We start from the raw sequence: 26,078 nt of genomic DNA on the forward strand, positions 1-26,078 counted from the left end.
GCTCACAGCCCACCTGGTTTTAAATGATTACTAGAGCCCATAGACATCTATAACGTAAATGCGCCACTCATCTTGAGATATAAGTTCTAAGGTCTCAGTATAGTTACAACGGCTGCCTCACCTTTCAAACCGAAACGCATTACTGCTTCAAAGCAGAAATAGGCGGGATGGTGGACTCACAAGAGTCCTACCACCAGAAAAAATATCTCTCTCTCTCTCTCAAGCCTCGTTTGAATAAGGACATGTCACCGGGAAACACCGTGGAGGGCTCATTCCAAAGCTGGATGGTACGTGGCAAAAAATATCTCTGGAAATGCACTGTGGATGACCGCAGTGGCTCCAGGGAGTATGGATGAACTCTACTCCGGTGACGGGCGGTGTGATGGTAAAAACGAGATGATCGAATCATCTAGATGATGGAATCATCTCAAACAATTCCTCAAAGCAGATCTATTAACGAATACACTACCGGTGCATCTCCAGTCCGATCTATCTGCGTGGGTCGGGTGCCACCGAGCATGTCTTTCATAGGGAAGGCGTTGACTCGCGCAGAACCTATACTGCCGTCCGATACACAGGCTGTCAACTGTAATTAAACAAAAAAAAGTTCACAACCACTTTGTCTATGGATTTTATTATCTGTGCTACCTTGTTCCAATCAATTAAGGATGACTTTTGGCGGGAACGCGAGGAGTGAAGTTGTGTGATTTGTTTTATTTTGTCTATTTAGTGTTTCTTCAGGTTTAAATGTGTAATAGCGGTGGTTTATTTACTGTTTAATAATACCTGTGAAAGTGCACTCATGTGCGCAAATGAAACGAAAACGCTAGACGCAAAGACGTAACTTCTCGGGATCCTCCAAAAAGTCCACTGAAAAGTCTCAGTAAATGACCACCATTTCACTGAGATTATATTTCATCCCACATCATCTCATTTCATTTCAATTCACTCCTTATTATCATTTTTCATAAAAATAAGAACATAAATTAAAATAATACATGATTTAAAGGTCTTAGTTACCAAGTCATAAAATTCCTTAAAAAAACAAATTACTTAGGTTACAGAGCACACTCTGTGTATAAGAAAAAGTGTCCGTCGTAAATCGACCTAAGGACATTAATATAATACAATTTTTTTGTTGATCATTAAGACATTAGCAATGTCTCTAAAGCTGAGCCCCGTCAGCACGCCCACCAATCAGGGTGAAACCAGAATAGCACCTCCATGCTACTGGTAGTTAGGTAGGAAACGAATATTTTCTAATGACAATCCTTTTTACATCTACCCTCGTTACAAAAAACAATGAGTTAACAGTTGAACGTTTATGAGATATTTACCAAGATTCAATGTGTACGATATTTCAAAACTACTCTATTATCTATATTAAAAAAAAAAAAACAAAAAAAAAAATCTCCTTTATAAGCTGATATTTCAAGTCTGCTTTTTGCAAACAAAGTATGCACAAATTGACGTCCTGATGGCAAATTATGATCTAAAAAAAAGTTAAAAAAAAAAACAAAAAAAAAATGCTTTTATAGAAAATCCCACTAAAAAATAGAAAATAAATCTTAATAAATTTGAATTAAGAATAGTGTAAGAAAAAATGATTTTATTGTAAAAAAAAGCGTGGGGTGCCATGGTATCAGTAGCTATAAATATTTTATGAACAGATATGAGTAGAAGGGTTATTTTGATAATATCCTGAAAAGCACCCCACGCTTTTTTACAATAAAACCATTTTTTCTTACACTATTTTTAATTTATTAATATTGAATTGTCATCGGTCCTTAATAAGTATACCAAACTTCGAGTTAATCCGACGTTTTGAAGGGGGTCAAAATCATGTTCAAAGATTCCGTTGCAAACATACATACGTCTGAAGCTAATAAAAGCCTATTAAAAATTCATACCGTTAGTACGAGGTGCATGACCACGTGGAATGCCACGAAGGCTGCCAGGACGAAGGTGGTCCACGCCGGTAATTCCGCCTTTTGGAGGTACACCGCGAAGAATATTGTTACAACTGAAAATTGAGTACCACAAAGACATTACAAATAAAAAAAATTAATCGGCATCAATCATCAAATTGTATATTTAATTTTGTGCGGCTTCATTTTTATAAGCCTGCAATAGGTATGTAAAGAAAAACCTCATTAGTTTTATAAAGATTTTGTCAAATTTGACCACGAACCGACAAGGATCGAGCTCGGTGTGTTTAGTGCGAGTTTTTTAACGTTCTCGATAGCGTTAAAGTTAACTCAAAATTGTATGGTATTGGAACGTTTACCTAAGTTTGCCGCTAGGGGCGCTATTCCAATTGCATATAAATTTGATTGATGTGGAGCAAAATACCACCCATAGACACAGCCCACTGAGTTCCTCGCCGGATCTTCTCAGTGGGTCGCGTTTCCGATCCGGTGGTAGATTCTGCGAAGCACTGCTCTTGCTAGGGTCAGTGTTAGCAACACTTCCGGTTTGAGCCCCGTGAGCTCACCTACATGTTAGGGCGAAGCTGATATAGGCTCTCAAGGCTATCAGCATAGGTAGGGAAAAAAACACAGTCTCTGTTTACTTACTGCCCAAGATGTGAGCCGTATTCCCGGCGAGCCAATGCGTCCAGTTGAAGTAGATCCTCTTATTAGTACCGGGGTGAGGTCTGAAGAATGCACCTGAAAAATAAAAACAGGATTTTTTTTTTCTTTCTTAATTAATATTTTTTTTAGGATGTTCTATTGTAATATACAATTTTATCTGTGTGTGTTTTTTTGTTCGTGATTTATGTGTCCAGCATTGTGTGAAGTGGTTACAGGGGTCCAAAGGGATTACAATGTGAATATCGTCATCAAACTTGAGGTCTATGTCCCAATTTTATGATAAATAGTAATTACAATTCAAATTTTTGCAATTTGATTACTATTGTACCACGTTATTTATTTATTCATTAGAAACGACCTTCAGAAATGCAGAGAGCGACTAAAGAAGAACTCATTCACCACGGAAGACTTTTTTATTGCCCTTGTGGGTGGGTAGACGAGCATACCACCTTTTTTTTTCTTTTTTATTGCTTAGACGTGTGGACGAGCTCACAGCCCACCTGGTGTTAAGTGGTTACTGAAGCCCATAGACATCTACAACGTAAATGCGCCACACACCTTGAGATATAAGTTCTAAGGTCTCAGTATAGTCACAACGGCTGCCCCACCCTTCAAACCGAAACGCATTACTGCTTCACGGCAGAAATAAACGGGGCGGTGGTACCTACCCGTGCGGACTCACAAGAGGTCCTACCATCAGTATACCTGATGGAGAGTGGTCACCGTCGCCCAAGTTTTCATTAAAATTAAAATAAGACTTGACCTAAAGGTCTAAGTTACCAGGTCACAAAATCCCTTAAAAAATGAATACCGTCTTAAACAACTGCTTACATCCCTTGTACATAAAATAGTTAAGCAATAATCTTAGCATTGAGGAAATAGTAAAAGTTAATTGATTTTAATCAAATAGTACTGTTGCGCTCATAAATACATATTCATCACTTTGTTTCTTTTGCTTCACTCACCAATGGGCTGTAAGAAGCAGAGAACAACCGTTATGATCCCGGTGATGGCGTGAGGGTTGTCTCCGGTGTCGGACCAGCCTCTAGCCTCAATTAGGATCAGGACGAAACCGGCCATTGTCAGCAGCCACGTGGTCATCATGAAGATACGATGATACTGCCAAGAATAGATGCGTTTCATGCGTATTTAAGGCCTTTTCGAATCATGAATGTGTTTAGTTCAAAATATATGTAACGATCTATAGGTATATTAAAATTATGTTATACTGGTGGTAGGACGTCTTATGAGCCCGCACGGGTAGGTACCACCGCCCTGCCTGTTTTTACCGTGAAGCAGTAATGCTTTCGATTTGAAGAGTGGGGCAGCCGTTGTACTGTAAAAGGTTATGTCAGAATCCATGTCTCAAGGTGGGCGGCGGCATTGACGTTGTATGGACTCCGATAAACATTTAACGCCAGGCGGGCCGTGAGGTCGTCCACCCATTTAAGCAATAAATAAAAACTTAGCCCAAGCAAAATTAAAAACACCTTAGATATAGCTTTTACCCTTGGAGTGATACCCCAAATTATTCTTAGCACATCTACTCGCAAGGGTAGTTCCAATTTCGTTGCGTTATTAGTGCTAAACCCACACGGGTTGATATCACCATCACTCTTATTAGTGCCACGAAGCGTATGCCCTCCTGTATGAGACAAGTGTTTCCTTGCATACGATGAGGGGACTAGCTTTAGAGTTATGTAGTGGCAATTGCGATATAATTTTAATATATTTAATCGTTAAGACCAGATTGAATGAGTGCTGGGCGGTAGAGTTAGGCAGGCAGCTACCCTCGCAGGCTTACAATACCTCTTAATACGTACTGGTTGGTTAATGCAGTGGTAATAGAGATTAGTGTGTTGCCACACAGAAATAGATATGATATGAAAGCCTACTGCTATTGTTATAGAGTTCAATTAAGACTGTCGAACTTCATCTACTTACGGCAAACCATATGTCCTTCCCGCCGAGCTGCCTTCCCACCCAGGTCTGCCTGTAGTACCTGCACGAAATTACTAATTAGTAATTAACAGTCTAATGAGAATAGTTTGGCGGAAGGGAATAGTGAAAATATCTTCACTGAACACGTGTGATTGCCAGGGCCGGATTTAAAGTTAATGCCGCTCCTGGGCACCGGAAAAAATCCGCCCCAATACTGAAATTTTACCTAAACTTACAGTTTATATATTTTATTTTTCAAAATTAAATTAACTAATTTATTGCGGAAACTTTATCATTTGTCATATTCATCATATTCTAAAAACATAAATAAATATTTGTTTTTTTTTTTCTAACAATTATAAATTTTGACTAAGGGTGACTCATAGTTATATGTATTACATCCAAAGAAAAAACTAATTAAATTTCTTTAATTGCAGAAAATAAAAGAATCGATTATTATTTTAAATCCCCAAGGAAATAAATTGATTAAATCATTTTGATTATTAATTTTTACCAAAAGTGCCAAAATTGAATGCAAGAAATTCAATTCATCCATTATTTGTGATATATCACTGCAATATGATCAGATGAATTGAATTTCTTGCATTAGCAATTAAAATAGTTTAAAAAAACTAACAAAATACGCTTTTATAGAAAAACCAACTAAACTATTTTCCAATTTTTTAGTTGAATTTAAATATTTCCAAAATTTTTTTTTTAATATTTTTTTAGCATTGAATTGTCATCGGTCCTTAATAAGTATACCAAATTTTTAGTTAATCCGACGTTTTGAAGGGCGTCAAAATCATGTTCAAAGATTCCGTTACAAAAATACATACGTCTGAAGCTAATAAAAGCGTATTAAAATGGTTAGACCTTAGATTAATTCGTACCTGGCCAGTATGATTCCCAGGGACGAGGCTCCCAGCCAGGCGGCCACCATGAAGCAGCCGTGCAGTTTGAGCAACAGTTTGGAAGCGCCAGCCGCTGTTCCGACACTGGACAGCGCCAACGGTTCGCCTGATGATTCATAAGCTATCGTATGGAAGCCTACGCGTTCTGGATCTAAAATGAAGAATGTATTCAATTATTTTTTCCTACCTAAGCTGATATATCTCCATCCTTCAAGAACTCGGCATTAAGCAGCGTCTTTCGGCGCTCGTGCATGGACGCATACTATAATTTTTTGGACATGTCTCCCGGCGAGGAAATGACTCTATAGAGCGCCTTGTCGTTCAGGGCAAAGTAGAAGGCACCAGACCGCGTGGAAGGTTGCCCATGCGATGGACCGACCAGATCAAGTCGGCTGTTTGCATGAGTGTACCAGCCTCACCACAAATCGGGAGGAGTGGCGATTGCTCGTGAGGCGCATAACATCTGCCCACAGCAATGATACTGGATGACGACCACGACCGCTCTGACAAGAGTGATACGACATACGAAAGCTGATAGCCTTGAGAGGCTATATCAGCGTAACCCTGACGTGTAGGTGAGCTCACGGGGCTCTAACCTGAGGACTTTGCTAACAGCTAGCCCTAGAAAGAGCAGAGACAGTTTTTCTTGGTATAACAGTTGATTCCAAGCTGCAGTGGGGTCCTCACATATGCAAGTTAGCGAGTAGGCTTAGTTCTGCAGCGTTTGCGGTAAAAAAAATACGAATGTATATTAATGAAGATACGGCACGCCTGGTTTATTTCAGTTATTTTCATAGTGTTATGTCCTATGGCATTTTGCTATGGGGCAATGCTGCCGATGTCGAAACGATTTTCATCCTGCAGAAGAGGGCTATTCGTGCTATTTATAATATGCACCCGAGGGAATCCTTGAGGGACAAGTTTAAGGAAATCAAAATTCTAACTTTAGCGTCCCAATACATTTTTGAAAATTTATTGTACGTGCGTAAAAACATTGAAGAATTCCCCAGAGTCTGCGATTTGCACAATGTGAACACTAGGAACAAACATAGGCTTGCGTTGCCGGCGGCTCGAATTAAGAAAATAAGCAACTCTTTTAGGGGGCTGGGTGTACAGCTTTTCAACAAGATCCCACTAAACGTTCAACTACTACCTGTTCATAGATTTAAGAAAACTGTTAAGGAACGTTTGTGCAACAAGGCATATTATAAAGTTAAGGATTTTTTACTAGATGGCACTACGTGGGAATGAGGCGCTCGCTCCTGGCCTTTTCATTTTTCATTATTATTATATATTTTTTTAATTGTATATTTTTGACTTGTTTTTTCTTTTATTGTGAATATTTCTATTTATTTAAAAAAAAGAAAATATTTGAGAAAAAACAAAACAAAAAAAAAAAGCCCGCTGAGTTTGTTTCGCCGGTTCTTCTCAGGACTGTGGCTTTTTTGGAACCGGTGGTAGAGTTAACATTGTTATTTCTATTTTGACATTCAACAAGTGTGTCATACTGACATCTAAGTTGAAATAAATGATTTTGAATTTGAATTTGAATTTGAGTGCTTCGCAGAATCTACCACCGGATCGGAAACGCGACCCACTGAGACGATCCGGCGAGAAACTCAGTGGGCTGTGTCTCTATACATTTGAATCTCGTTTTTATTTTTATTTAAATAAATGTTGGCGACGATCGTGTTGGAACATATTGCTATATTTTTCTGTTACTGAGATTTCAAGGGCAATGACGTCATAAACTTCATTTTTTTGGTTATTTGCGTACCGCTCGACAGATTTAAAAGGTTTTATTTGCGCTGTAGACTAGAATGTTAATAAAAATTGAGTCAACCTTATTTGTTAGTTATTGTTTTGTTTATGGACTGATTAAAACGAGGGTGTTTGAGAATTGTTCTAATTAAAATAGTTATTTTATTTACGCTAAATAGAGTATGTAAGGTTAAATATCGAGAAAACATTGATATAATAGCGGTTTAGAACCGCTTCGAACAGATTGCATTGAGAAAGCGGCCCGCAATGTGATTTAATATTTTGGAAACGGGCATCGTTCGAGGTCAAAGACCGCGCGTGATTTTTTTTTTTTTTTTTTTTTTTTTTATTTTTATTTTTTTTTTATGATTGAAGGATTACTGGTGGCCCGGAGGCCTTTCCAGTTTCACCAGGACAGGTGGGCGAGCAAAGGCTCAGCCAGGAGGGGTGGGATTTGCTAACAGCTACCCGAGCGCCTCCGAAGGAGACCTAACAGCTCAAGAGCAGCTGCTTCGCGAATGAATCTACTACCGGATCGGAATCGCGACCCGCTGAGAAGATCCGGCGAGAAACTCAGCGAGCTGATTCATGGGTTAGGTTGCACGGCGAACTCTTTGTCGAGTTCGACGAGTACGGTTACCGAGGTCCCTAAGCCTGCTCCTAGAGCTGAAGGCGTCTAGTGCGAAGGTTATTGGATCTGATGGATCCGTAAGGACGTGTCTAGGGCGTCGACGGTGACTGGCTCCTGCATGATCAGGATTCGGTGAGTAGTCAGCGGCGGCTACGATAAGGCGATTATCATGACGCATAGCCTTATCGAAGTACCGTTCCGACGCTGACTTCATGTATTTCTGTATAGATTCGAGGCCCAGGTCGTCGTGTAGGTCAACGTTCCTCACGAACCACGGAGCTCCGACGGCTAACCTGCAAAAGCGGGATTGTAGAGATTGAAGGGTGTCTATGTGCGTGCGGGCCGCGTGAGCGAACACCACACTCGCGTAAGTCATGACGGGCCTTATGCAAGTTTTGTAAAGTGTCACCTTGTTCCGAAGGGACATTTTACTCCGCTTACAAATCATGGGGTAGAGTCTACCGAGAATAAACGCGGCACGGTCACGGACTGATTTTATATGCGGGCGGAATGTCATCGATGCATCCAGGGTAACGCCCAGGTACTTGACCTTCCTGGCCCAGGGTATGGATTGACTAAAGAGAGTAATCGGGGGTGTGAGATTCCTCCTCCTAATACGGGAGGAAATCCGTGTGGAGCTTCCCCTCTGAAAGAGCACCGCAGTACTTTTCGCTGGGTTGATGTCTATGCGCCATTTTCGGAACCACTGTCCTAGGGCTAGGGCTGCGCTCTGAAGCTTCTTCGCGATTAGGGACTTGTTTCTACTGGAATAGTAAACAGTCGTGTCGTCGGCGAATAAAGCTAAATGGGTCGGCGGCGACCGGGGAATATCGTTAACGAATAAGCTAAATAGGAGGGGTGAGAGGACAGAGCCTTGCGGGACTCCAGCTGTGAGAGGTCGTGGGGAGGAGCGGGTTCCCTCGACTCGATATCGAAAAGAGCGGTTCGACAAGAAGTCCCGTATGATGAGCACGAGACTATCCGGCACACCCATGTTGAATAGTTTGAAAATCAAACCGTTGTGCCAGACTTTGTCGAACGCTTTTGCGACGTCGAAGAAGAGAGCTCCCGTGTATAACGGTTTTAGTCGATTAAGCCCCACAAGAATGTGCTCCGTGAGGCGGTGCACCTGTTGAACGCATGAGTGATTTGTACGGAATCCGAATTGTTCATCGATGAGAATGCCCTTGGATGAGACGAAGTCTCTGAGGCGTTTGTAGAGCAGACGCTCATACAGTTTGCCTAGAGACATGAGGAGGCTAATCGGGCGGTAGCTCGTCGGATGATTTTTTGGTTTACCGGGTTTATGTATGCCGATAACGTCCGCTTCTTTCCACACCGCGGGAAAGATACAGTTCGCCATAGCGGCATTGAAAATAGATGCCAACATCACGATGAGTTGGACGGGTAGAAGTTTAATAACGCGGTTGGATATACCGTCGGAACCGGGAGCCTTGCGAGGACGTAGGTCTTTGATCAAGTCTTTAACTTCCATCGGGGTGACGGGTGGTAACACATCAGAGGGTGGCAAGGAGGCTCTGCGTTCTACCTCACTGTCTACTAATTCTACATGCACAGGGTCCACGGATTGAGTGCTGGGCGTGCACTGGGTTTGCAACGTATCGGCCAGCAGCTCTGCTTTTTCGTCATCATCGAACGCCGTGAGTCGGCCTGAGGGGCCTACGAGGGGGGGCATAGTTACTACCGTATCCGATTTGAGAGTACGAGCTAAGCGGTAGTAAGACCTTTGGGAGGGCGCGAGTCCTTCTAAGAAATCAGACCATCTGGCATCTCGGACTTCGGCGATGCGAGACTTTACGTCGCGTTGTAGGGCACGCATTCGAATACGATTTTCCGCGGTAGGATACCTGTCGTAGGCGCGTATCGAGGCGTTCTTAGCTCTAAGGAGTTCCCTAATATCGTCGGACAATTTGAAGCGGTGAAGGAAGTCCTCCGCTACAACTTGTTTCGATGACCTATCTAATGTCGAGGTGATGTGTGACGTTAAGATGTCTATGGCTTCAGCGGTATCCTGAGGAGACGGGGTAGAGTCCGGGCTAAACGGTAGCGATGGTGGATCAGATTCAGCCAGGCTGATGCCCAGCGTGTGCCAATCCACCACAGTCCTCGTGACGGGAACGGAATCGGGAGCGCGACCGAGCTTCATAACGACGGGACGGTGGTCTGAATCTAACTCTGAAACTACTTCGATCGAGTGTAAGCGCAGAGTTACGTTTTTTAATAACGCTATGTCGAGTATATCCGGGCGATGCGCGATATTTAGCGGGTAGTGAGTCGGGATTAGCGGAGCGACGATATCGAAGGCGAGATTATCGACTAACGCGTCAAGCCGCCTGCCATTCGGGGTTGTGGTGTGTGAGTTCCACCTAATGTGTTTACAATTTAGGTCGCCCGCCAGAATGACAGAGCTCCCCATGCCGAGCAGCGCCTCGATATCACTGCTTAGAACGATCTTATCCGGTGGAAGATAAACGGACGCGATAACGATCGGCGCGTGTCCCGTCAGTGAGATTCGGCACACTGATGCTTCGATATTAGCGAGCGCGGGAGGATCGAGTGGGACGCAATGCAGGGCTCTTCTATAGTAAATGACGGTACCACCACCACGAGCAGAGAGCCTGTCGTTCCTGACCATGTTATAGTTCGCGATTTTAGGGTCACGGCGCGCAGGCTTAAGTAGGGTCTCCTGCACTAAAAAGATATCAATTTGATGGTCACGCAAAAAGTCAGAAACCTGATCACGCTGATTTGCGAGACCGTAAGCGTTAAAAAATCCTATCGTTACGGATAGGGGCTTTATTCTACTTATATACGCCATTGATTACCGGCGGAGTGAGGGGAGGACGTACGTATTTAATGACGCGTATACGTCGGCGTATTCTTGCACAACGGCGATAAAGTGTTGTGCAGTGGAGGCAGAGCGAATGGCGTCGCCCAAAGCGTTAACGCGCTCAAAGTTGATCGACTGAAAGAAGTCGATCGCTAAAGCGAGATTGTCGGACGCGGTCGGAGGGCAAGTCGCGGGAGAGGGACGAGTCGCGGGGGCGGGACGAATCGCGGAGGAGGGAGTTGTAGCCGTGTTCATGTACGGCAGCGGTTTCGCCCAGGCCGAGACACTGGGCACCGGCGCCGGAACGAACGCTGGCTTAGCCTGCGACACAGAGGGTGCCGAGGCTTTGATGTCTGGGCCGGAAGCTCGGAGGCGGTTTTGGCGGGCGACGCGGCGATTTATTTTCGGGGCTCGGGGGCATCCGCGGTAATTTGCGGGGTGACCCTGTGTTCGACACAGGACGCAGCTAGGTGGTTCTGTCGCGGTTTTTTGATCGCGAGTGCATAGGGCCGTGGCGTGATCGCCTAAGCACTTGACGCATCGGGGGCGCGCGTGACAGTTACGGGAAGAATGCCCGTATAATTGGCAGTTATGGCACTGGCTAGGTGTGCCTTTCTTGTGTGGGGTTTCGACTGCGATTCCGGAAAGGCTACAGACCGTTCGGATGTTGAATATTTGCTTACCCTCGGGGGTAGGCTGGAGGGCGACGAGAACCATATTATATGGCTCCCTTCCGCGGCCTGTGTGCATGCGGTGTACGGAGTTAACCGGTAGGCCTTGTTCGAGAAGGTCGGCCTTGACGAGCTCGGCATCCAACTCTTTAGGGATGCCACGTATAACGGCACGGAGTTCGCGCTCCTCCTGGAGCGTATATGTGTGGAAACTTATACGCTCCTTACGGAGGTAAGAAGAGAGGGCCCTATGGTCGTCGGATGTTCGAACCTTAATTTGAATGCCGTTCGCGAGGTTACGGGCATTCGTAAAATTGATATTTTTGGCCTTAAGGGCCAGGGAAACTCGTTCCCAAGCTGCCTTCTCTTGAAGGATTACCGGGGGAGGGGTCTGGGCTTTATTTTGTGCCACCGGACGCGGCGACGGAGTGGCACGGGCTGGAGGCGCAACGGGAGTCTGAGGGCGGGGGCGCGACGCGTTCGCGGCTTTGCTAATTTTAGCGGCCGCGGGAGCTCGAGACTCCGCGGCACGCTTCTTACCCTTTTGCACCAGGGTGAATCCATCCGTCGATGAGGCGGGAGCGAGGTCGACCTCCATCTCCGAGTCAGAGTCGGAGGACGAGGAGGCGGGCGCAGGTGACCTACGAGTAGGTGTTTTAGACGGCGCGACGGAGGCCGCGGATGATCGCGCTGCTGGAACGGTGACCACGGCGGACGACGCAGCAGTTTTACTCGCCAGTATAGGCGACGCGGGAACGGCAGGCACGACGGAGGCTGCGGTGCTCGATGCAGAAGCTTTGCACGCAGGTACAGGCGACGCAGGAGCAGCGAGCTCGGTGGAGTCCACGAGAGGGCTCGCAGTGTGATCGGCCTTGAAGGCCTGAAACTCGGAAGTGAGCTTTGGGTAGCGAAGCCGGAGAAATTCCGCAAATACAGCGTCCATGATGTCTACGTGCCCAGGTGGGGCTACCCTGGGTCTTAGAAAACACTCGCCTTGCGGCGAGGCCCCAACTTCTCGGACCTGAGCGGTTCTATTGAACACAGGTGGCGATGCGGCACGATTACTGCAGGACAAAGAAAAATCACAACAAAACGGAAATAACAAAAAGAAACAAAACAATTAAACACTTCCAGGAAGACAGTTTGTCGGCAGATGTACCACGAACACAGAAATAACAAAAGGAAACAAAACAAATAAAAACTTCCAGGAAGAGCACTTAGTCGGCAGATGAACCACGAACACAGGCCGCGCGAACAATGGCCGGGCTAACAAAAGCCGGGCGAACAAAGGCCGGGCGATCGAGTGGTCGATGAGCACGTCCGCGCGTGACGGGTGCCTCTATCGGAATGACCGCGCGTGATGTGAGATAGAGTTCACCTACCGTCTTTGCTTTACATTGAGTGTTTGCAATAATGAATTTACACGATATGATTCAAAATTGTTCAGCCGTTTTCAGGTTTTTTATTTTTATTGCCTTTATAGGCAGACGAGCATACGGCCCACCTGATGGTAAGTGGTTACCGTCGGCCATGGACTTCAGCAATGCCAGGAGCAGAGCCAAGCCGCTGCCGGAAGTGACTAGTAAGTTTGTATGTTTGTTACATACCAAACTTTCACAATTATAATATTTGCATAGATTATTGTTCATAAGAACATTACGTTGAAGTATAGCGAAGAGGTAACATCAATATCTTCCAATTTTACTGGACTACTAAAAATTAACAACTCTAAAAATCGAGATAAAAAACATTTAAATTTACGTTGTAGATGTCGATGGACTCCTGTAACCACTTAACATCAGTGGGGCTGTGAGCTCGTTTACCCAACTAATCGATAAATAAAAAGAATCAAGACTTGACACTTACCTTTCATGCCGTCACCGGAGACAATCATCAGATTGTATTTTTTGTTCATCAGATCAAACTTTATTCCCTTGACAGTCGAGACCGCGTCTCTCGTGAACTTACAATAAAGTTTTCCATCGATCGTCGAAGATTGGAGCAACTGCACTATATCTTGTGGAGAATCTGATCTATTAACATAGGGCTCCACTTTCGGGTATGTCCAGGAGGTGTATAAATTAATGATGCCATTGTTGTTCCTGACGCACTCCATAGCGCTGTCGTCGCCCATTTTAGTGTCCAAACTCAGAGCAGCCGCCACGTATTTCGGATTCCCAGTGCCTTGGACTTCGAATGTGTAAACGTCTCCCGCGACGAATACGGCCACAATGGCTTTGCAATCGCCTTTCTCTATGCAGTTTTGGGGTACGCCAAAACACAGTTTAGTGTCGGCACAGCCTTGGTAGATTTCGTCTAGTTTTTGGGTCGTTAGCTTCGGCTAAAAAATTCATGTAGAATTAAAATAAAACTTCCGCAGTGTTCCAAAATTTTCTGTTATAATATGTTTTTTACTGGTGGTAGGTCCTCTTGTGAGTCCACGCGGGTAGGTACCACCGCCCTGCCTATTTCTGTCGTGAAACAGTTATGCGTTTCGGTTTGAAGGGCGGGGCAGCCGTTCTAACTATACTGAGACCTTAGAACTGATATCTCAAGGTGGGTGGCACATTTACGTCGTAGATGTCTATGGGCTCCAGTAACTACTTAACACCAGGTGGGCTGTAAGCTCGTCCAACCAACTAAGCCTTTAAAAATAAATTAAAAATTAATTAACACTTTTATTACGCCTTGCTCATTTTTTAAGCGTCTTCGCCATCTTCCTTTTCTCTGTCAGTCTCTTCTCCCTTTCTTTCCGTTTTCTCTCACTCACATCTTAACGCTCCGTTTCACACTCCTTTCATACGTTCCGTTCTTACCAATCCTACATTAATATTAAAATATGTGGTGCATAGTTTACGAGATTTTTTTTTTTTAAGATAAGCGTATTTACTATTTAGTCATAAGGACTATTGGGTGGAGCGATATATAAGTTTTTAATTTGAAATTAAATTTTGTAAATATATAATTTAATCCCTATTCCAAGGTTAGTAGTTTATTTATTTATTATTATTTTAAAATTAACAAAACTAAAAATAAAAAAAGAAGATGAAAACCCAAAATGACTTGAAGACATTTAATTATTATAACATGTTTTTTGCGTTTTTTTCTTTTCAATTTTAAAAGAATAATAAAAAAAAAAACTTCTAGCCTTGGCATAGAAAATGAACTTGATGTTTTATAACATTAAATTTGAAGTTGAAAAAATATAGATACAGAGGGGACTCTGTATCTATATTTTATACCGGGACCGACCGACCGGGGGCGACCGGGAGGTCGCCTTTAAGTTCTGCAGATACATTCCTCTACCTTTCGCCGTCCCGATCTATAATTTTAATAGCAAACAGTTTGAATTATCTTTACTACACAGGTGCGTTCGTATTCATTTAAATCATGATAAATAGGTACCTTATTTTCCATAATCACAGGCGGTGCACGAGCGGTAGTTGTAGAAGTAGATTGTGCCATTTGCGTCGTGATTTCCGTGTTCGGAGTGACCACTTCGACTAGGGGAGATTCGACGCCCTTCCAGAATGTGGCGTAGCTCTGTGCTACGGTCGCTCTGATGGCAAGAGCGAGCGGATTACTCTTAAGTCTATTTCTTATCTATATACTAATACGTGAAGGAAAAACTTTGTATCCCTTTTTACGAAAATTGCGCGGACGGAGGAGTATGAAATTTCCCACACTTACAAAGAATCTAGAGAAGAGCAGAATGTTAATTTTTTTTTAAATTATATCTAAAAAATTAATTAAATCAATAAAAAAAAACATTACACACACCACCATGTATTTGACGCACACACGCATGCATACTATTTATTTATTGTCAAACTTTTGTTCTTGACATCTGTTGTCAAATTGAAAATAGATTAAATATTGTTTGTCTTTATTAATATTTTTCTATAGTGTAGTTTTGGCGAAATTTGTGATTATAGAAGTATAATAGTCTTTGAAAATACAATCATAATAGTGTACAAACTTACAATTTGAATTAATTATACTGCGGGACCTCTAGTATGTTACAAAGTGTGCGCAATGTTCCGAACTTCAAAAACTGTACGTAAAATAATAACTGTCCCGTCTGTCCCATATTTAAAATTGTATCGCATGTATGGTGCGCGACAGTTTCTGCCGGACGGGATACAAAATGAAGTTTGAAAATGAACTGCACTTGAAATAAAAACCGGTTGTGTCATTTACAAAAAAAAAAAACTCGTATTCATTATACGTAAATTCGTTTAACTAGTATCAAACTTATCAATGTTTTGTTTTAATTAAATGGAAGATCGAGTGACGTAAAAACAAAACATGTTAAATTAATGTAATTGTTAAGTTATAGTTTATTTTTATTGCTCAGATGGATGGACGAGCTCACAGCCCACCTGGTGTTAAGTGGTTACTGGAGCCTGTAGACATCTACAACGTAAATGCGCCACCCACCTCGAGATATAAGTTCTAAGATCTCAGTATAGTTACAACGGCTACCCCACCCTTCGAACCGAAACGCATTACTGCTTCACGGCGGAAATAGGCGGGGTGGTGGTACCTACGCGTGCGGACTCATAAGAGGTCCTACCACCAGTAAAAAATAGTTCGCTAACTACTACATTATCGATTTACTTGGTGGTGCAATAGTAATCAGTTTGCTATTTCTCGTCTCATGTATGCTCTTCCGAAACACAGCACAAAAGGGAAGCTTTGAACTAGAGACAATGAATGTTTGAAGTCGTCGTGGCCTAAAGGATAAGACGTCCGGTGTATTCGTATGTAGCAATGCGTCGGTGTTCGAATCCCGCTGGCAAATACCAATGAGATACGTACTTAACAAATGTTCACGATTGTCTTCCACGGTGAAGGAATATACATCGTGTAATAAAAATCAAACCCGCAAAATTATAATTTGCGTAATTACTGGTGGTAGGACCTCTTGTGAGTCCGCACGGGTAGGTACCACCACCCCGCCTATTTCTGCCGTGAAGCAGTAATCCGTTTCGGTTTAAATGGCGAGGCAGCCGCTGTACTGTTAAAAGTGAGATCTTACAATTCATGTCTTAAGGTGGCGGCATTTACTTTGCAGATGTCTATGGGCTCCGATAACCATTTAACACCAGGTGGGCCGTGTGCTCGTCCACCCGTATAAGCAAAACTTGTACTTTCTCTTCGTACATAACTACTTCATCACATGAAATTTCTAAAAATAGCCTTTAAATCCGTCGTTTTAAGGTCTAATATGGTTTATAGGTATTATAAGCAAAATAAATAATACAATACCTGAATTCAACGCCTCCTAAGAAATCAGTTGGGGCTTGCCACCGGAACGATAAAGCTCCTTTGTCCGCGGGTGACGAATGCGTGACCGTATCATTCGGCTTGGCGCATGTCGTCACGTGCGTTTCAGTGGCGGGAACCGAGACAAATTTACCGACAATCGCATCTGGATTCTGCAACGGAAAACGCATTAGATTATAGAACACGTTAGGTTGGGTTCACACGGCATTGTCCTGCACGTTTATTTGCAGTATACGTCTTAACGAATGAATAGTGGCACATACATTGTACATAGAAGCACAGAGGGATGACATTCCGTCCCCACATCAAAACTGTACCGTGCCGCCTTCATATTAGGACGTCTCTAACCATTGATTTAAAGCCCATGGTTTGCAAGCGTAGCAAATTTTCCCTTCGAAATAAGGTGACACTCTACAAAACTTGCATACGCCCCGTCGTGACCTATGCAAGCGTAGTGTTCGCTCACGCGGCCCGCACTAATTTGAAGCCCCTTCAAGTCATTCAATCCCGTTTTTGCAGGATAGCCGCCGGAGCACCATGGTTCCTAAGGGTCGTGGATCTCCATGATGACCTGAAGCTTGACCCAGTCAGTAAGTATTTACACTAGGCATCATTGCGTCACTTTGAGAAGGCGGCTCGACATGAAAACCCTCTTGTCGTGGCCGCCAGTAATTACATACCCAATCCTGCGGACCGAATGGTAAACAGTCGACGTCGCCCTAAACACGTCATTACGGATTCTCCCGATCCATTAACGGTGCTTTTACCACCAACCACCACCACTTAAGCCACCGGATCGGAAACGCGACTGACTGAGAAGATGCGGCGAGCAACTCAGTGTGCTGTGTCTGTAGGTTAATTTACTTGCCGAACCCTTCGTCGCAAGCGACGGTGACCGGTGCTTGAGGTACCTAAAAGCACCCTTAGTGGACCGGGAGGAACCGTAATGACGTGTTTAGGGCGACGTCGACTGTTTACCATACGGTCCGCAGGATCGGGTATGATATTTTGACGAGATCGGTATTGATGTATGTTTACTGCGTGCATTTTCCGTCCCTGATAGCCCTACCGCACAATGTTTTAGCCACGCTTTATCCGCTACCTAAACCAATGTATAATACTTTGACAAAAAAAAAGTTAATGAGCACGAAAGTAACTCAAATTCAGTACCTGTATTTCTCTAGCTTGGAGCAAGAACCCACCGATAGGCACAGGGGCGCCGGCGGGACTTCCGATGGTGACGTTGAGCGTGTCGCCTTGCCTGACTTGAGCACTGGACGTCAGTATTAAGTATGGAGGCGCCGACGATTGTGGTACAATAGATTCGTGACGAGGCAGCTGATCTTCGCAGGCCTGGAAAGTAATAGAATTTTTACTGGTGGTAGGACCTCTTGTGAGTCCGCACGGGTAGGTACCACCGCCCCGCCTATTTCTGCCGTGAAGCAGTAATGCGTTTCGATTTGAAGGGTGGGGCAGCCGTTGTAACTATACTGAGACCTTAGAACTTATATTTCAAGGTGTGTGGCGCATTTACGTTGTAGATGTCTATGGGTTCCAGTAACCACTTAACACCAGGTGGGCTGTGAGCTCGTCCACACATCTAGCCGATAAAAAAAATAGTGTGAGTGGTTTTTTTTTTCTAAAATTAATAAATCGACTCCCAGATTGCATAGCGTTGAACTAATTTTAAGTGAAATAGATGTTTATTCTAATTGTCTCACAACTTACAGGAAAGATGTGTCGCGGATCATTTCCCAATTAAATATAGATTAATCTTAAGCAATCAATCAAATGTAATAGAATCTTAGTTAAATATACATTTTTTATTTTTGTTGTTAACGCACTGTCGATTGCACCTATAATTATTATTGAAATTAACTTTTCTCAGTTTGTCAATGTTTTCTATTTGATCACATTGTTGGTGCAACTTAAGAAGAAAGAAAGAAAGAAAGAAATCATTTATTCGCCAAGCATAGTGAAAATGAGTTATTACATAAGTTAAAAGCAGCGTGTATGCTTTGTCATTATTTGACATGCGAATTTTTGTGCAGTGCATAGTTATAATATTATATAATTTACCATTCATTCATCCATAATTCAACTAATAATTAAAAATATAATAAAAATAAATAATTATAATAAAAAAAATAATAATAAAATATTTACCAGAACTGATAGACATTCTGATACTTCGCGCGGACGGGTAGGTGAGCTCACGGGCTCAACCAGAGAGAATTTACCAACACTAGCCCTAGCAAGAGCAGTGCTTTTCAGAATTTACCACCGGATAAGAATCGCGACCCACTGAGAAGTTTCGGCGAAGGGTAATGATTGCACGCGGACGCCACACGGGCTATACACGCCTTTGAGTGGTATAGGTATACTCCGGTGGTAGATTCTGCGAAGCACTGCTCTTGCTAGGACCAGTATTAGCAACGTCCTCAGGTTAGACCCCCGTTTTTTTTCCTACTTAAGCTGATAGCCTTGAGAGGCTATTTCAGCGTAACCTTAACTAGTAGGTGAGCTCACGGGGCTCAAACCTGACGACGTTGCTAGCACGAGCCCTAGCAAGAACCGTGCTTCGCAGAATCTACCACCGGATCGGAAACGCGATCCACTGAGAAGATCCGGCGAGAAATTCAGTGGGCTGTGTCTGTGGGTTAATTTACTCGTCGAGCCCTTCGTCGCAAGCGACGGGTTCGTCGAGAACGATGACCAGTGCTTCAGGTACCTAAAAGCACCGTTAGTGGATCGGGAGGATCCGAAATGATGTGTTTTGGGCGACGTCGATTGCTTTCCATTCTGTCCGCAGGATCGAGAGTCCCGTGAGCTCACCTACTCGTTCTGTGAATCTAAAACATAACCTCCCGAGGTTACTAGAATAGGCAGGGGGGAAAAAATAGGTATACTTACTCCAGGAGGAGCTCCGGAACTGTACTGTTCAGAAAACGGAACCAAAACGAGCAGCGCGAAGATGATATTCCTTTTTCTTGGCAACATTTTGACTGTCCTGAAAACAGAAAAAAAGATTTTGTATAACAGTTGCATTATGAAGCGTAGAGCCAAAGAGAGCTAGCTGTCTTGTCTGGGCAAAAAGTGGAAAAAGCGTCCAGCTGTGAGCGGCAAATTACATTTAAAAAAACCCGTCAAAATAGCGCTAGCAAATGTGTGATATGAGTCGTCTATTATCAAAGGTGGCAATCTGTGCATTTGGACAAAAAAATGTTATTGATATGTCAATACAGATTGATTTGAATTTATTCGTCTCCTTCAAAGAATACGGTTCAAAACCTGCATTAAATAAAGGTTAATAGTTAACCTGTTATTTATCTAAGATGTCGTTCCGAAGAGTTTTGTGACTGCCAATGGAATACAAAGTCAATAATTAGTTTTTCTGATTTACCAATCATTGTCCAAAAGTCAGATTGCCGGCTTTGATAATAGTCGACTCATATGAAAGTAGTAGTTGTCAACGGAGTGAAGTGTGCTGAGTTGAAAGATTTAATGTTGTAGTTTTTTTATATTGCTTAGGTGGGTGGACGAGCTCACAACCCTTCTTTTTTTTTCTCAATCGGGTCACTCTTGACAGAGTGGTCGTGATCGTCATGTAGTGTTGGAAGGGGCAGACTTGATGCGTCTCACGATGTCCCGCCACCTCTCCCTGCTTGAGGCCATTCTACTGCACTCGGACAACCCACCTGGTGTTAAATGGTTACCGAAGCTCATGGACGTCTGCAACGTAAATGGCACCGCCCAACTTGAGATATAAGTTCTAAGGTCTTAGTATAGTTACAACGGCTGCAGAAATAGGCAGGGTGGTGGTACCTATCCGTGCGGACTCACAAGAGTAACCACCAGTAAACATATTTGAAATATTTGGCGCCATATTTGAAATTACATTACTTGCTACTGCGGTACTGCCCGAGTCGGTCGCTTTTACATACACAGAGATTGTGCCCTATATCTCTAAACTGCGTAATTAATATCTTAAGTGCATTATTCACTAGTACCATTACATTATTGTAAATGAAAGTACTGTAAGCAGTTCGTAGGAATTTGATTTGGAATCACATTTAGAACGAAAACGTAGTTCATATTATTTATGTATTTCTTTTACATTTAAATTGTATATAAGAATTCTTGTGATTCGAAACTTAATTTACAATTGTTCGTGTTCACGGAAGTATAAATACTTTATAATTGTTTTTCAATGCCAATCTACTGTTTACAATTTACTGCAGTTGCGTCACGGTCCGCCGCGGATTAGGTGGTTAGTGTAAATCGTGGAGATTAGCCTAAGGATGCCTTTTTTCCTACCTATTGGTTGGTAGCCTAAGGGGCTATAACAGCTACGCGCGAGTAATTTTAGTTAAGCTCACGGAGCTCAATCTGTGAGAGTTGGTAACACTGGCCTTAGCTAGAGTAGTGCTTCGCAGAATGTATCACCGGATCGGAATCGCGACCCACTGAGAAGATCCGGCGAGAAACTCAGTGTTTTAAGAATGCCGTTCACCGTCTCGAGATATGAGTTTGAAGTTTCTATTGCACAAGGCTGATTCAATATATTCAGGAGGCAAAGTGATTTGCCGTAGAAATAGAAAGGACAGTAATCGTACAGGGTCAGAATTGTGAGCACATTTCCTAATTAAAACTATTTTTAGAGTTCCCGCGTCTTTTACTGTCCTTATATTAAGTAATCTAGACGTTTTGAATAATTCTCATTTTTCGTTTAAGTGTATTTATTATCTATGGTCACGGACCAATAAAGTTTGTAATGGCGGAAAGTTGTTCTGAATATGACAATTACGTTCGACAGTTTGATAAGATAATTAAATAAATAACCGTATTGTTGATTGTTGTAAAACAATTAGGTACCGAATATTAAAATATAAATTAAATAACTGATAAAAAAATATAAAGACTAATACACCACTTACGGTCAATGCTTTACAGTTTCTTTGAGTTAAATAAGACGTTGCTTCGAACAGTTAAATTCTTTTGTCATTAACGCATAGTGAAAGACGCGAGGTAATAAATAATAAACACCTGTAAAAGAGACAACAGCATACCGTAACCGTGCGATAGACAGAGATAGCTTAAGGAAGTAAGGTCGGAAAGTGAAGGGACAGGTGCGATACCTATAAGATAAACTTGGACTTTAGAATACTTCTAGAACGTAAAAGAAAAGGACGGGTAGAGCATAAATTGAAGTATCGTCTATGGATTTGACGGTTAATGAGATTTAGGAGTAGGCACATGGAATGCTAAAGTATCTGTGTTGCATTACGCAATTTGCTTTGGACTTTTGTAAATTAAAGTGAAAAGGAAAAAAAAACGCGTTGCTTATGGCGGTAGTCAACCCATGAATTGTGTCAATGACCACTTAGATATATTGCTGATTGTTTTAACCTTTCGCGGCTATTTACATTATAAACACTTTTAGCTTACGCGTTAAACATTGAGTTATCGATATTTCGATTTTCGGTGATGTTGCAAACACGGGTGAAAATCGTGGTAAGAACTCGTTTAGAATGTGCTTAGAATGTCCAGTATGCTTATTGAGAGTTTTTTAACGTTCTCTATAGCGTAAAAGTTAACTCAAATTTTTATGGAATTGGAACGTTTGCCTACGTTTGCCGCTAGAGGCGCTGTTCCAACTGAATACAAATTTATTGGTGATAGGACCTCTTGTGAGTTTACTGGTGGTAGGACCTCTTGTGAGTCCGCAGGGGTAGATACCACCGCCCCGCCTATTTTTGCCGTGAAGCAGTAGGTAATGCGTTTCGGTTTGAAGGGTGGGGCAGCCGTTGTAACTATACTGAGACCTTAGAACTTCTCAAGGTGGGTGGCGCATTTACGTTGTAGATGTCTATGGGCTCCAGTAACCACTTAACAAGATGGGCTTTGAGCTCGTCCACCGTTCTAAGCCATAAAAAATAATTTTTAACTTTTACGCTATCGAGAATTTTTAAAAACACGCACTTAGCACACAGTATATTATGTCTTCTTCAATATTCACAACTACTGGCATCATTGGTTATTAATACCCAATCAAAGCACAATGAAAATTGTTTAGTCACTTCTATCGCTTCTAAACTAGTAACTGCCTGCGTCACGTTTATCCAAGGTGATTATTCTGCGTTCTGGCTTGCCTCTTACCAAAACTGACCCTTCGCTACTGATAGCTTAATCAAATTCACGTGGCGTCGAACTTCCGTTTAGCGCTGCGGTATAGTGACTAAGGTCTTGAGATTTGAATTTGAAGTCGTCGTGGCCTAACGGATAAGACGTCCGGTGCATTCGTGTTGAGCGATGCACCGGTGTTCGAATCCCGCAGGCGGGTACCAATTTTTCTAATGAATTATATACTCAACGAATGTTCACAATTGACTTCCACGGTGAAGGAATAACATCGTGTAATAAAATTGAAACCCGCAAAATTATAATTTGCGTAATTACTGGTGGTAGGACCTCTTGTGAGTCCAGGTCCTTAACACCAGGTGGGCTGTGAGCTAGTCCACCCATCTAAGCAATAAAAAAAAGAGATCTATTAGGTCAAATATGTATGTGCATTAATTGACGGCATCGACATTTTTAACGACATGTGTCCATTTGTCCTGGTCTCAAAAACAAACTAGTATCCAAGTTCCTTTGTTTATAATTGATGAGAGAATGTTAAATAGTTAACTCTTGTTTTTATGTTCTTTTCAATATAATTGTTATGTCGTAATGTTAACATTTAAATTTAACCTATTTTTCCGCTGTTTGTAAAATAGCTGTAACATGTCATAGTGTGTTATAAGAGATTGCTGTACATGCCTGTAACTGGCTTACATACCAGTAATTAATTTTATACATGTTAATTTTAAGCTTGAATGTTTTGTGTGTATTGCTGTTGGTGTGTCTAAATAAACTAGAGGCCCCGCAGTAGTCGAAATTCGACTATAATTAATTGGAATTGTAAGTTTGTACACTATTATGATTGTATTTTATACTCCTATAATCACAAATTTCGCCAAGACTACACTATAAAAAATATTAACAAAGACAAACAATATTTAATCTATTCTCAATTTGACAACTGACGTCAAGAACAAAAGTTTGACAATAAACAGTATGCATGCGTGTGTGCGTCAAATACATGGTATGTAGTGTGTGTAATGTTTTCTTTATTGGTTTAATGTATCTTTAATGCATTATTGTACAAAAAAAATGTAGTATTGTGCAATTCTTCTCTATATTCTCTATAAGTGTGAAAAATTTCATACTCCTCCGTCCGCGAAATTTTCGTAAAAAGGGATACAAAGTTTTTGCTTCACGTATTAATATATAGATAAATAAATAAATTTACGCTAATTCTTTTTTGAAATTGGTCCGCCCGTTCACGGCCAAAAAAACAAATTCTACTTTAATATTAGAAAGTTAAGGTCGGATTTCGTTCGACAATTATAGTATAAAGACCATCGTGAGTATGTATTCGATTATCAGATTCGAAAAGTCGTCGTGGCCTATGAGATAAGACCGCCAGTGTACTCGTATAGAGCGATGCTACAGTACCGGTGTTCAAATCCTCCAAGCAGCTCACACTTTTTTTTATTAAAATACGTAGTTAATTTATAATGATAAATGCCTTCCACGGAATAACATCGTTTAATAAATATTAAATCCGGATGAGTTCTAATCTGGGTAATTACCATACAATGACGTCATATAACTCAAGTTTCAGATTAGGTAACGTCTTAACATTAACATGCTGTAAATAATAATATTGACATCAATAAATTTTTTACTGGTTGTAGGACGTCTTGTGAGTTCGCACGGGTAGGTACCACCACCCTGCCTGTTTCTGCCGTGAAGCAGTAATGCGTTTCGGTTTGAAGGGTGGGACAGCCGTTGTAACTATACTGAGAACTTACAACTCATGTCTCAAGGTAGGTGGCGGCATTTACGTTGTAGAAGTCTATGAGCTCTCGTGACCACTTAAAATCAGGTGGGCCGTGAGCTCGTCCACCCGTCTAAGCAATAAAAAAATAAAATAAAAAAAAGACTATACGATATTAACTCAACTTTCCAAAATGTATCGACGAGCTCACAGCCCACCTGGTGTTAAGCGGTTACTGGGGCCCATAGACATCTACAACGTAAATGCGCCACCTACCTTGAGATATACGTTCTAAGGTCTCAGTATAGTTACAACGGCTGCCCTAACCTTCAAACCGAAACGCGTTACTGCTTCACGGCAGAAAGCAGACTCACAATTAATATAATTCATACAAACCGAATCATATCTTAGGAGCCGTGACTATTACGTTTCTAAGCTACTACTGTTTAATTTGCATATCCTTCAACTGTTTGAAGGTCACATCGTTGATGGCTTCTTGTGATACTGCGAGTATTACGAATGATTTATCTGTTACTGTGTATGATGTCATGACGTATGTATCTTTGGTAGGCAGCGGCTTGGCTCTGCCCCTGACATTGCTGAAGTCCAAGAGTGACGGTAACCACGCACCTGATCAGGTGGGCCGTATGCTCGTCTGCCTACATAGGCAATAAAAAAAAACTAGCCTTAAATTATCTGATTTCTTAACACATTTTCTTAGTGTATATTGTTTGTTCCACCAATCGGAGAGATAAAGGATTGTTGTACCTATTTGGCTTGCGTACTATATACCTTATATACTTACATCTACTTTTAAATGTATATTTTTAACCGACTTCAAAAAAGGAGGAAGTTTTCAATTCGACTGTATTTTTTTAAAAATGTTTTTTACCTCATAGCTTTTGATTTGGTGAATCGATTTTGATGATTCTTTTTTTTTATTAGAAAGCTGACCCTTCTTGTATTATCCCATTACAATTTAGTCCAACTCTGATAATGGTATCCATGAGAAAACCATATAAGTCTTAAATTTGCATTAAGTACGTGCGCGACAAATAGATGAATAACTCAATAACTCAATATCACGTCAACCGATTTCGATGATTATTGTTTTAGTGTATATTAACTTGTTTTGGAACATCTTTTTCTTTCTATTTGTAGTCGGGTTTTTTTTTAAAACATGTCTATTTACAATTATTATTATCTAGCTGCTAAACGTAGTACAATAATTAACAACGAATGATTGTAAGCAGGACAATAGAAATGGCTCAAATACACGACAGTTTTGCTTTATCCCTCGATATTTTACTGGTGGTAGGAGCTCTTGTGAGTCCGCGCGGGTGGGTACCACTACCCTGCTTCTTTCTGCCGTGAAGCAGTAATGCGTTTCGGTTTGAAGGGTGGGGCAGCCGTTGTAACTATACTTGAGACCTTAGAACTTATATCTCAAGGTGGGTGCCGCATTTACGCTGTGGATGTCTATGGGCTCCAGTAACCACTTAACACCAGGTGGGCTGTGAGCACGTCCACCCAACTAAGCAATA

General features: G+C 42.1%; 1 protein-coding gene across 2 annotated transcripts in view; it reads right to left on the reverse strand.

The window, feature by feature from the left end:
• Nucleotides 1-26,078, reverse strand: part of LOC101741271 (putative ferric-chelate reductase 1 homolog) — a 51,233-nt gene that overhangs the window by 2,128 nt on the left and 23,027 nt on the right. For both annotated transcript variants that reach the window (XR_009976932.1, XM_004933540.5), the window contains exons 2-12: nucleotides 19,566-19,662; nucleotides 17,823-18,005; nucleotides 16,635-16,804; nucleotides 14,769-14,922; nucleotides 13,230-13,704; nucleotides 5,429-5,600; nucleotides 4,539-4,596; nucleotides 3,560-3,713; nucleotides 2,577-2,669; nucleotides 1,911-2,023; nucleotides 470-586 (exon numbers count right to left, since the gene is read on the reverse strand). Coding sequence is in view for 1 of the 2 variants with exons in the window: in XM_004933540.5 (XP_004933597.1) it covers nucleotides 470-586; nucleotides 1,911-2,023; nucleotides 2,577-2,669; nucleotides 3,560-3,713; nucleotides 4,539-4,596; nucleotides 5,429-5,600; nucleotides 13,230-13,704; nucleotides 14,769-14,922; nucleotides 16,635-16,804; nucleotides 17,823-18,005; nucleotides 19,566-19,662 (1,786 nt within the window). In the remaining variant the exon portion in view is untranslated. The remainder of the gene's footprint in view (nucleotides 1-469; nucleotides 587-1,910; nucleotides 2,024-2,576; nucleotides 2,670-3,559; nucleotides 3,714-4,538; nucleotides 4,597-5,428; nucleotides 5,601-13,229; nucleotides 13,705-14,768; nucleotides 14,923-16,634; nucleotides 16,805-17,822; nucleotides 18,006-19,565; nucleotides 19,663-26,078) is intronic.

The sequence above is a fragment of the Bombyx mori genome, chromosome 28 (assembly GCF_030269925.1).
Source record: "Bombyx mori chromosome 28, ASM3026992v2".
Classification (NCBI taxonomy): domain Eukaryota; kingdom Metazoa; phylum Arthropoda; class Insecta; order Lepidoptera; family Bombycidae; genus Bombyx; species Bombyx mori.